The 11,893-nt window shown below is 49.9% G+C and overlaps 1 protein-coding gene across 1 annotated transcript; it reads right to left on the reverse strand.

Moving 5' to 3' along the window:
* Positions 1–5,350: 5,350 nt before the first annotated feature.
* Positions 5,351–7,267, reverse strand: SSTR2 (somatostatin receptor 2). Its single transcript, XM_047081489.1, has one exon. The coding sequence runs from the start codon at positions 7,184–7,186 to the stop codon at positions 6,077–6,079; it is 1,110 nt and encodes a 369-aa protein (XP_046937445.1). The 5' UTR covers positions 7,187–7,267; the 3' UTR covers positions 5,351–6,076.
* Between the last annotated feature and the right edge of the window lie 4,626 nt (positions 7,268–11,893).

Here is an 11,893-nt window from a genome sequence, read left to right on the forward strand (position 1 = left end):
AATAAAAATAAGACCAAAAAACACAAAACCAAGCTCATGGATACAAACAACAGATTGGCGGTTGCCAGAGGCAGAAGATGGGGGGGGGGACGGTGGGGGAAATGAATGAAGGGGTTCAAAAGATACAGATTTCCATTATAAATAAGTCAAGGGGATGTAAGGGACGGCATGGCCACTATAGTTAATAATGCTGTATTGCCTATCTGAAAGCTGCTGAGAGTGAATTTTGAAAGTTCTCATCACAAAAAAAAAAAAAAAAAATTCTGTAATTACATGTAGTGACGGATGCTTAGTAGACTCCCGTGGTGATCATTTCACAATATATGCAAATATCAAACCATCACGTTATATACCTGGAACTAATACAGTATTGTATGGTGGTTACCCCTCAGTGAGAAAAAAAATTTAAAAAAGCAGCACGGGAGAAAGAAATATGTGTTAGAGTGCTGTCCTCCATGAGAACCCATTTGAAAATCATTTTGAGTGATTTTTCTGCACAGAGATGGTTATGTTTTTTCTTATGCAAGAGTATTGCTGTTAGCAGGACATGTGCTTTATGTTGTTTAACCAGCGGGGATGTGGTTTTGCCAACCCCTCTACTTTTTTTGAAATTGAGGTGACCATTATTTGCAGGGACAGCAGGCGGTCCCGGCTTGCACTCTATGATCTGGCATGGAGTTGTGTGCGTGAAACATTAGCTTATATGCAATCTCCCCCCGCCCCCCGCCATAAAAAAAAAAAAAATGAGTGAATGTCTGTAGACTCTCAATGAGTTAGTCAAATTACAGTTCTCTCCCTCCATTGGAAGCCTTGGAGAATCCCTGCATCAGAAGTCTTGCCCACAAGATCCAGGAGGTGTACTGGGTGTGAGCATGTGTGCATGCACCACGGTGTGCCTCACATGCATGTGCGTGTGTCCCTCATGTGTGGGACACACGTGTGCTGCATTGTGTTGCCCTGTGCGCTGCATCCCAGGGGTGCGTGTGTCCGAGGGCACAGAGCGTAGCGAGCCTTAGGAGGCTGTCCCTCTGCACTGAGAAGTAGGACGTTGGTGAACGCTGACAAAACAACGAGACCTTGGTTATGTTGTGCAAGAAACAATTGGGTTTCTTGTTAAAAATAACACGCATGACGGGGCGCCTGGGTGGCTCAGTCTGTTAAGCATCGGACTTCGGCTCAGGTCATGATCTCACGGTTCGTGGGTTCCAGCCCCGCGTCGGGCTCTGTGCTGACAGCTCAGAGCCTGGAGCCCGCTTCGGATTCTGTATCTCCCTCTCTCTCTGCCCCTCCCCTGCTCACGCTGTGTCTCTCTCACTCAAAAATTAATAAACATTTAAAAAATTAAAAAAAAATAACACCCCATGAGGGAAAATGTCTGCTCTCTCAGTAATGACCACACTCCCTTGCCTGGGCACCAGCCCTCAGTGAGGAAGAGGGAGCATGGCCCAGGAATGGCACTGCTGCACCTTTGAGGTCCCCAGTGGCGGGTCGACAGGTGGTCCGGTAGAGCTGACCGTGGGTCTTCCTCTTTTGAAACTAGGAATTTCCCGGCCATTTTGCGATCTAATCTTCATAAGGACCTGGGACAACTGTGTCTCCTGTGTGCAGGGCTGAGGCGGTCTGATTTGGTTCCACCTTTCCTTCTTTAGTGACTGCCCTTCAAAGGGACTTGCTCTATTGCTGGAGGAATTGGAGGCCCAGTCACTGAAGAACGGAGCGGGAGAGGCCATGGGACGCCACTTCAGAGTAGGCCTCTGTCACACTCCACGGGCTCTCCTACAAGGACAGGGCGATTTGATGTCTGGCCAGTCCTCACAGGCTAAGGGTCAAAGTGAGCCACCTCTCCTCACCAGACACCAGTCTCCTGGCAGAGAGGTCTTCTTCTGTCCCTCCTCTGTCCCTTCAGGAATGCCAGGAAAGAAGAGGGACGAAAAGCTAAACGTGTCTCCCCTTCTCCACCCACCCGGAGGCTGAGTCTGCGTGATCGGTTCTCACGCGGACAGTCTCTGTCCCCTGAACCCAGGGAGCAAGCCACGGCGTTTCATTTAATATTATACTCACTTTTAGCCTGGGGAGAATCCATCGTATCCTAGTCGGCGTGGTTAAGTCTTGGTTAATATTGACCTGTGTCGTGTAGCACAGTCCGGGTGCACGTGGCCTCGAAACGAGAAGACGGAGGCGATCGGCCTGTGTCCAGTCACTGCTGAGTTCACAGAAGCGGAGTGGGCAGCGGGGGCAGGAGGCATGAACACTTGCCCCGGAGTTGCTATTTCCAACCCTGACGGTCTGCCGACTGGAGTAACAGACCCGCGGAAGCTTTTCAGCCATAAGTAGAAATACAGTCCCTGGTGCCTCCTTTCCAGATGAGCTGCTAGAGGGAAGAATTTGAGACGCTGCCTATGGGGATATTCCAAGAAACTCACACATTAGGAGCCGAACAACCACTTAGGTGAAGGTTTGCTCTGATGGGACGGACCCGTGATAGGAAATGTGGTGTTTCAGAATCTGGCAAAACTCGGGATCAGACAGGTGACTGATTACAAGTTGTTAGAAATCTCAAATGCTTGGCTTGCTCGCTGCCTATGGTGATTTTTATGATGACACACATTCCAGAAACACTAATCGGGCCTTCCCAACCGTCTGTGGAGACCTGATGATTCTCTTGCCATCATCCTTCAGCAAGGCCAAAGTTCATCTCTGCCTTCCATCGTAACTTAGCTGTCTTGATTGAACCGTCACATTTGGAGCTGATTAGCAACACGTATCTCGACAGTCATTTCCTTCCTACCTCTCTCAGTGACCACACTGTCCACTTTTCCAGCGAGGTGCTCCTATCTAGGGCAGCTGGGGCTGAAAGGGTCAGCCATCAACACTGGAGATTAAATCTGTGTAAGCAAATAGACTCCAGTTTACTGCCTGCTCTGGAAGCCCCGCCCACCAGCCCGCATTTTCTCCTCTGCATGCCATTTGGGGTAGATAAATAAATCCATGCAAAAATTTTTTTAAAAGGTACAGTTTTAAGACGAGGCTATAGGAAAGGGAAAAGCTGTTACCGAAAAGTGCATGCAGTAAAAATCCCATGCTATTGCTTAAGGAAAGGTCGGCTACAAGTTCCACTCAGGATTTCCTAGCAGTTACAACTAAGGAAGAGTCATGATTTCTCCTCCCCCTCCTCCTCCCCTTCCCCCTTCTCCTCCTCCCACCTCTCCTCCTTCCAAAAACAAAGGAAGGAAATGCAGTGTCCTTCCATTGCCCACTGTCCTTCTCCTTGGCCGCCTAGACTGTCCCAAGCTATGGCACGAAATCCACCAAATACTCGCTATTCCTCAACTCCGTGTTGCTGAAACACAAGCTAACGTTGTCCAACACAGGCCACGATGTCCTATTATCTCTCCTGATACCTCTCTCACCAGATCCACTTAGGTTTAACCAGCTCTTAACTACCCATGCGAATGGGTAGGTTAAATAGTAGCTTGCATAATCCAAATGATCAGATGCCCTAAACTCACTGGAGTGCCTTACTTTTTGTTCTCTCCCAGCATCCAGCAGATTTATATTCATAATTGAATGCTGAGCTGAGGCTAAGCTGACATTTTGGAATTAAAATTATGTTAACATTTAAATTAAAACAGCTATTGATTCCCGATTTTGGAAGAAAGAAAACCACCAGAGAGCAAGTTATCCTTGAAAGAGAGATTTTGAAAAATGGAGAATTCCTTTTCATCCAGTAGCAACCTGACTGCTTATTTGGAGAGAATTATAGCTTCAATCTTAGAATGATCGCCCTGCTGATGAGCACCGACTACTATATATCTGGATATGCATTTTGTGTCAAGACTTTAGGCGGCTGCTGTGGGCCCCGGCCCCCTTGGAGGGAGCGTCTGATTTCAGGGGCCTGAGTGCTACAGAGTTCGTCCGTCTTCCCTGAAATTATTTCCGCTAATTCTTGGTCCCTTGGAATCACTTCCCTAAGTAAAAACTCAGCCTTTATTCAAAGACCCGGGAATGTCTCATATTATTAGTATTGGCAAAGCCGGGTTTAAAGCATTTCCTTCCAAATCGTTGCTTGTTTTTATGGCGGAAGAGGAGGAAGAGTCACCTTCTATCAGTTGTGGCTGCTAAGAAGTCCTGAGTGGAACTTACAGCCGACCTTTCCTTAAGTAAGAGTGTGGGATTTTACTGCGTGCACTTTTGGGTCACGGCTTTTCCTATAGTCTCATCTTACAATTGTGCCTCTTTTAGTTTTTGCGTGGATTTACTTATCTATCATGATATTACTGAGCACATTTTTCTAGGCCGCAGTGAGTCCTTTCGGGAATGAGGTGGCATGAATAATATAGACAGAACGAAGGCGGCACATTAACAGCAACGCTACAGGTGGGGTTCTTAGTCATTCTGTCAAATGGGCCTTGCTTAGGGAGCCAGAAGAGGAAGGCTCCTTTTTAAATATGATAAAATCTATATGTGAGACACTCAGGGAGTGAGGCTTTCACAGAAACCCAGAGATGATGGCATCCTTACAAACACCCACGTGTTATATCTTCATACCCTGGAAATTTTGCTCAGTGAAATGGGCATCATCTCGTCTCTTACTGCTTTGTACGTGAGCCCATCTACCATTTCAGGCACAGAAAAATGTCACCGATGGTGTGGAGTGCCTGTCTGTGACCATGCTTGAGGACAGCTCAGAGTCTGTGGAGTTGAAGGTCGATGTTCAATTTGTATATGGTGGGCGGGGAAGGTGGCACAGGCATACCTGTGAGGGATGGGACTCCCGCCACCACTCCTACCCAGGCACCCTCTACCTGCTACATTTTGGTTGGCTGGCTCCCATGCCTATGTTTCAGGAATAGCATCCTTGGGTCTTTCGTGTGTACTGTGGTTTTCTTAGTGCCTAGCTTTGTATCAACTCCTTAAAAAAAAAAAAAATCAAGGAGTTGTTAGATTATATTTCCATTTTCTTTCATTAGGAAGTCCTGTCTGCCTTTTTTTAAAAGAAGAATTTCGTGGTTTCTCGTCAAGGTGTAATCTTGTTTTATTCTTATTCATTTATTTTCATGGTGGGGGAGGATTAAATGGTTTCCCCACAAGAATTCCAGTCAACTTTTTGCCTGTCATGTTGGTGATTTCCTCCACCCTCCCCTTCCATGGCTCCCTAAGAAAGACCAAAGCAAATTAAGAAGGAACAAATGCAATCTTACAACAAAGCAGGCTTTGTCTTGATAAATACAATAATCGACGCCCCCCCCCCCAAGCATTTAAGTCCTTTTGGGTAAATGAATGATTCTTTGATTATATCTAAGGAGAGAAAACACATGAATTTATAGTCTGGGTCCTCAAATAACTCCTTTGCCTTTCTCACTCTGATGCAACTTGCTGGAAATTAAATAGAAGCAAATACCCAGGGGGCAGAGGTGGGTTTGAGAGGCTGGAAGCTTTAAGGAGATGTCTTTAAGAGAAAGAATAATACAAAAATATCTTCCTTTTACAATTTTTTACGAAAACATGTGGTCATGTGAAAATACTGCCCAAGCATGTGAGATCCCTGAAGCTTAAACTTTATTGGCTTCATGGTAAGTCCACTTCTGTGGGTTCCATATTGTAACAAATGTCCACCTATACTATGCACACTTCAACTCGCTACTCGTGTACTTGAACACAGGGAATGTAGGAATGACTGTACAGGGACTAGAGAGGAATAGAATAGATAAGTATAAACGTTAAGACCACAAGATTACATATTAGGTTTTGAACATGCAGACGTACTTTCCTATCTTTGTTGAGCGTCACCATTTCTACAGATCATACCCAGGCATGATCTCTTCTTCTCCTGACTTGGAATTGTCTGCCTGCATTTAAATGTTCGCTTTAAGGGGGAGGTAATCAATTTAATACATTATCATTCACTCAGACAAGCAGACTCAAACACTGTTCTCTGATTGGACTCATGCTGAGCAATTCCCTATTCTAGAAGCCAGGTGTGATGGGCAAGAGGAAGGGAAGGTATGGGGGCAGGGAGCATATTGCCACTTGGCAGAGCTTGGCGTTTTATTCTATTTTTTATTTTTCAGGCAGTTCAGATACTGGTCTGGAGATCCCCATTGAGGAGGGTTCTCTGGGTCTCTGTGGTCTCATTCAGCCGGGATTTGTCCTGCTTACTGTCACTCCGTTCCCCGTCATCTGTGCCGCTCACCTTGACCAAGCAGAGGACATTCTGGAAGCTCTTCTTGAAGTTGTCAGACAAGAAGGCATACAGGATAGGGTTGGCACAGCTGTTAGCATAGGTGAGGACCACCACAAAGTCAAACATGCCTTTAAGCGCTGGGGTGGGATTGATGGCCACAGACACGGAGGAGACATTAAATATGTAGAAGGGGAGCCAGCAGAAAATGAAGACGGCCACCACTATGGACACCATCCGGGTGACCTTCTTCTCAGACTTTTTCCTCTTGGAGGAACCCACGCGGATCCCAGAGGACTTCACCTTGATGATAATGAACAGGTAGCAAAGACAAATGATGGTGAGGGGCACCAGGAACCCCAAGATGAAGGTGTAGATAATGAACCCTGTGTACCATGCCCCAGATTCACCTGGCCAGTTGATGGTACAGCTGCTTCTCCCCCACTGGTTGCTCCGAAGCCCAGCATAGATCATGATGGGCAAGATGACCAGCAGAGACACTCCCCACACAGCCACATTGACCATCTTGGCCGTTCGGGGTCTCCTCCACTTGGCCGACTTGATGGGGTGGACCACAGCCAGGTATCGATCGATGCTCATGACCGTCAAGCAGAAAATGCTGGTGAACTGATTGATGCCATCCACAGTCATGACCACCCGGCAGATGGCCTTGCCAAAGGGCCAATGGACCAGAGCCACCTGCATGGCCAGGAAGGGCAGACCCAGCATGAAGAGCTCATCCGCGATGGCCAGGTTGAGGATGTAAATGTTGGTGATGGTCTTCATCTTGGCATAGCGGAGGATGACGTAAATGACAAGCGTATTGCCACACAATCCAATGATGCAGACTACAAAATATATGAACGTGAGGACTGCGTTGCTGGTCAGATCATAGTATGGCTCTGTCTGGTTGGAGCCGTTGGCCGCCACCACAGAGCCATTGAGGTCAAAGGGAGGGGAAAGCCACGGGCGGCTCTCATTGAGTAGCTCGTACTCCATGTCCATGGCTGCCTTACACTCCTCTAGGCCGATTCCAGCCAGCCAGAGATCTTACTCTCACCTTAAGGTGTCCCGGAGGCAAAGGATCCACTGTGACATCTGCAAGGGAAAAAGGAAGACGGGTCCACCAGTCAGAGGCTTACACTCACGCCAGCTTTCCGGGTCTCCGGTTTACCCTCTCAGACATGCCCTGCAGTCGAAAAGCGTGTTCTCTTTCTGCATCAGCGTTAGAGCTACCGACCCATTCTTATGAGTGTGCAGACTCTTTGAGTTGTTTTCCCACCGGGGGTGGGGGGGGAGTAGGGAGATGGGGGGAAGGGTTTGTTTGGGTCGGGTCATCATGGTTGACCTTGTCATCTTTGGTGACGCATGTGTGGGACATGGCTGAGGCTGCAAAAAAAAAAAAAAAAGGACTTTGATTCCTAAGAAGTTGACTGGTCCAGACTGTAAAGAGGCAGAGCATGAAGTCCCGCCACTGACTCTGAGGGGTCTGACACGGGCATTCTTGGCCTTTTCCCTGTGAGGACATCTCCACTGACTTGCCGACTGCTTTGGAGTCTTTCCATTCTAAAAATCCCAAGTGGAAAAATCCCAGAGTTTAGAGGTAAAGCAGAAGGGTTCCACCATGAAGCCTGTGTGACCTCGTGCCACACGACCACTCTCACTCTCTCTCATTTGTGAAAACGGGGGCGTCATGGGGCACCTGGGCGGCTCAGTTGGTTAAGCGTCCAGCTCTTGATTTCGGCTCAGGTCACGATCGCACGGTTTATGGGATTGAGCCCCGCATGGGGCTCTGTGCTGACAGCATGGGACCTGCTTGGGATTCTCTCTCCCTCTCCCTCTCTCTCTCTCTGCCCCTCCCCTGCCTCTCTCAAAATAAATATTTTTAAAAATGGGGGCATCATGGAGGTTAAGGGATGAAATGTATGTGGAAATGCCTGGCATTGTGCTGAGCTCATAATCAGAACTAAAAAAAAAAAAAATCTTCTTTCCCCCTTTTTTCCTCTGCCATCTGAGTTAGCTCTAATTTATTGAAATCTACTCACATAATGAATAAATTTATAGTCTTAAATATCAAAAATAAAAATCTGGCTTGCTTTTATATTTAAAATGCATGTTTGAGTTTAGTTTGTTTCTTCTGTTTTCGTTTCTCCAATACCCAGTGCTTGACCTCCGCATGCTTCACAGAGTCCCTGGGGGGGAGGGTTACTCCCTGGGGGCGGGGGGGGGGGTGGTTACTGCTCCGGAATGCTCATCTTCTAACACTCCAGCGGATTTGCCTGGGATCCCTGGTTAAGGAGGAAAACAGGAGCCAGGTGTGAGGGAGGCAGGCTCATTCACAGAAGTGCATTCCCAACACTGCCTGGTTCATTCACGTCTCTATCCCCTTGATCTTCACCACCATCCTATGAAGTGGGATAACTGTCCCCGTTTTACAGATGAGAAACCGAGGCTTAGGGAGTTGAAGTAATTTGCTCCCATTCCCTTGTATGTAACTGGTGGAGCTGGGATTTAAACACAAGACGCTCGACTCTTCTGCGTTTTTCACAGCATCATATCTGCTGCTCGGTGGACTGGAAAACTAGTGGCTGATAATTGGGCTTTGGTTTAAAACAGCTGACTCCTGTTTTACGTTAGCGCTCAGAGAATAATTGTAACTCCACTGGCTTGGCCCAAGTCATAAAACAATAGCCCATCACATAATTAGGTGATTTATCTACTGTCATGAAAAAAAAACAGTGCTGGAGGGGGGGGGTGGGTGGGCAGATTCTTTGTTCTGCACACCAGGGATATAGGAATGAACAGGGCATGTCTGGTGCCCTCTAGGAGGTGGTAATTTAGGGGGGGGGGCAGGCAAGGAAGCCAACTCCTATTGGGTGTGAATTACATGGAGAAATGAACAAAGGGCTTAAGAATGCCTTCCTCTCCTGAAGGATTCAGAGGAGGCTTCGTAAGAGGAATGTGTAGGCTGGGTCTTGAATATATGAAGAATAAAGCAGGAAGGGCAGGAAGGAGGTCATTCCAGGAAGAGAGAAGATGGTAAAAGACCGGTGTGCTCAGCACACAGTGGGAATAATTCACTTGGTGGACACATCTCTCCCGAGCAGGGCACTTTCCCTGGTGCCTGAGTGAAGATTGGAGATTGCTCCTTTATGCTTGGAGAGACTGCTAGTGAGCTATAGGGGACTTAGCCACCAACAAGTTCTAGAGAATCCTTGCCCACCTTTGCCTCTGATTCATTCTGCACTGCCAGGCACAATTGTTTACCCTCTCTATGCTAATTTCCCTACCGGGCAACTATCTGTAAAGTGGGGTCTGGGCTCTGTGGCTGACCTTTCTGCAAAGTACTTTGGGGACCCAGGATTTAATGTCTTCGTTGGGTAAAAAGCATAAACTGGCAGCTCTTAGAAACCGAAATTATAAAGAAACCATTTTGGGTATCCCTGGATTAATTTGGGTTGTTTCCACTATTATTCTAACCGTCTTATTGGTACTTTAATTCTACAGACCCAGAATCCTGTTGAAGCCGCCTGCACTGGGGTGTGTATTCATCACTAGCATTTCCAAGGTCCCGTCTATGTAACATGCAAGGTCACACTTCAGTGTCTGGGTGAGCCTGAAGACCTCTGGGGGACAGATCGCTGTCTAGAGGTTTGGAGATCGAGATGATGACGGTGGAGGACAGTGAGGGAGGGTCAAATGCTGATCTCCAGCCCTAACTCTGCCTTTTTGGCTGGGGTCTCCCTCAGTGGGATGGAATTGCCTGAGGTGATTGTTTTTCTGAAATAGGCTGTGAAGCAGCAGCACATAGCGTTCAGGGCTTGGTGAAGGTGGCAGAGGTGGTAAGCTGGCGAGCCAGTCCAGAGTGGGAGCCCTCTCCAAGGAAGAAATGAGTTTCAGTCACAGTGACTCTTATTATGAAGAGTCAGAAGTCAGCTGCCTAAGGTCTCCGAGTGACCTTCTGCTTCATCTGGGTCCCGGGGAAAGTGGAGTCCCATGCTAGGCAATCAATGCCTGTTGGATTGGGGTTAAGTTAGATGCACAAGGAAGCTTGGCTAGAATTCTGCTTGCCTTATTTTTCCAGCCTAAGAGTTAGTCACTGGCAACGGCTAGTTGTTGATTTCCTCTGAGACTGAGTCTGGGCTATGTTGGAGAGGAGGGTGAGAATGGTCTGGGGTATCCCTTGCCCTTCCGGGAGCCTATGAATCGAGTGTGGGCATTGGGACTGGGCATCAGGAGCGGTCCTAAATCCTGTTGGGCTCCAGCTTTTCCCTTCTTCCCAACATTCCACCCCAAGCCCCCCATTCATTCCTCACCACCACTTCCCCAGTGGCCAGCTAAACCCAAGTAGGTCTCCAGCCAGCCATAGCTCAGCCCTGCTGGTGGAAGAGACAATAGTCAGGTGCTAGCCACCGCGGCAATACAGCGCCTGAGGAAAGCCCAGGCAGCCTGGCCAAAGGGCATGGGGGAGAGGTGAGACTGGGGACAGTCCATTTGGTTCCCCAGGCTGGCACAGAAAATCCTCATCACTCAATTCCACGGCCCTCAGGTCCAAGGGTTTCTTAAAGAATCCTCTGCTATTTCCAGGAGGCTGATGGGGGAGATTAAAGACTGTGGTGCCAGCACTCCCCGTCGCTAAACGCAGAGGTGGTGGCCCAGGCATCAGGGCGGCAGGGAGCTGTTAACAGCCGCTTGGGGGCTTGGCCGGCGGCTCCCGGGCGCGGGCCACTGAGGGGTTGGGTCTTTCCAAACATAGGCGAACTGTCCTCTCCTCCCCGGTGCTGGGGAAGGAGTCCCTAGACCTCTCGGGATCTGTCTCCCAGGCGGGGAAAGGAAAAACAGAGGAGAAGCCACCCTTTTTCTCTGCTCCACCGCCTGCCCCTTACAGGCTTGGATCTGGAATGCACGCCCCGCAGGAGCCCCCAGCAGTGACACCCTCCACCCCCGTCCCACCCGGCTTCGCTCTCCTCGCGTGGGGTCTCTTTTGCAGGCGGCTGGGAGAGAAGTTGTCCCCCGTCGCAGCTACCACCTGGACGAGCCGGTTGGGGGACGAGGACTGGACAAGGGCGCATGCCACGCACACCAGCCTGCGGTGGTGCGGACGCGTCCGATCCCGCACACACGATCCACAGCCCTCACTCACTCCAGGGCACCCGCCGTCGTTCCTTGCCACCAAAATCGCCGCCCAAAAGGCACAGGGGCGGAGAACCACGCTCCGGGACCTACTCTCGGGCACACCGAGGCGCGCACCACCATGCAGCGCAGATGCACCCAGGTGCCCAAGTGCGTCTCTTTCTCTCTCTCTCTCTCTCTCTCTCACACACACACACACACACACACACGCACACACGCCTCACCTTTGCTTTTCCGCTGCAATCGGCTAGCTCGGCTCGTCGGCACCCAGCGACCGTCCCCAACCCCGCCGGGCGCCCAGGCGCGCAGCAGCTTGGCCGGCGCCTGGCGCTCGGCGTCCCGCGCTGCCGGCTCCCGCTCGCCCCTCGCGCCGCCCGGAGCCCAAAGGGCCCGCAGACCCCCGGCGCCGAGCGCGGACTGAGGCTCGGGGCGCGGGTGGCCGAGCGAGCGCGTGCGCGCGGGTGGCTGCGTCGCCGGGACTGGCCCCGCGGAGCCCGGGCCCCTCGGCACATTTCCCCACGCGCCTCCCCCCCGCCCGGTTACGTCACGGCAGCTTCGCTCCGCCCGCTGGTCCGTAGG

The sequence above is a fragment of the Lynx rufus genome, unplaced genomic scaffold (genome assembly GCF_022079265.1).
Source record: "Lynx rufus isolate CCGP_SWC_20201006 ecotype Redwood Valley unplaced genomic scaffold, mLynRuf1.p SCAF_18, whole genome shotgun sequence".
In the NCBI taxonomy this organism is placed as follows: domain Eukaryota; kingdom Metazoa; phylum Chordata; class Mammalia; order Carnivora; family Felidae; genus Lynx; species Lynx rufus.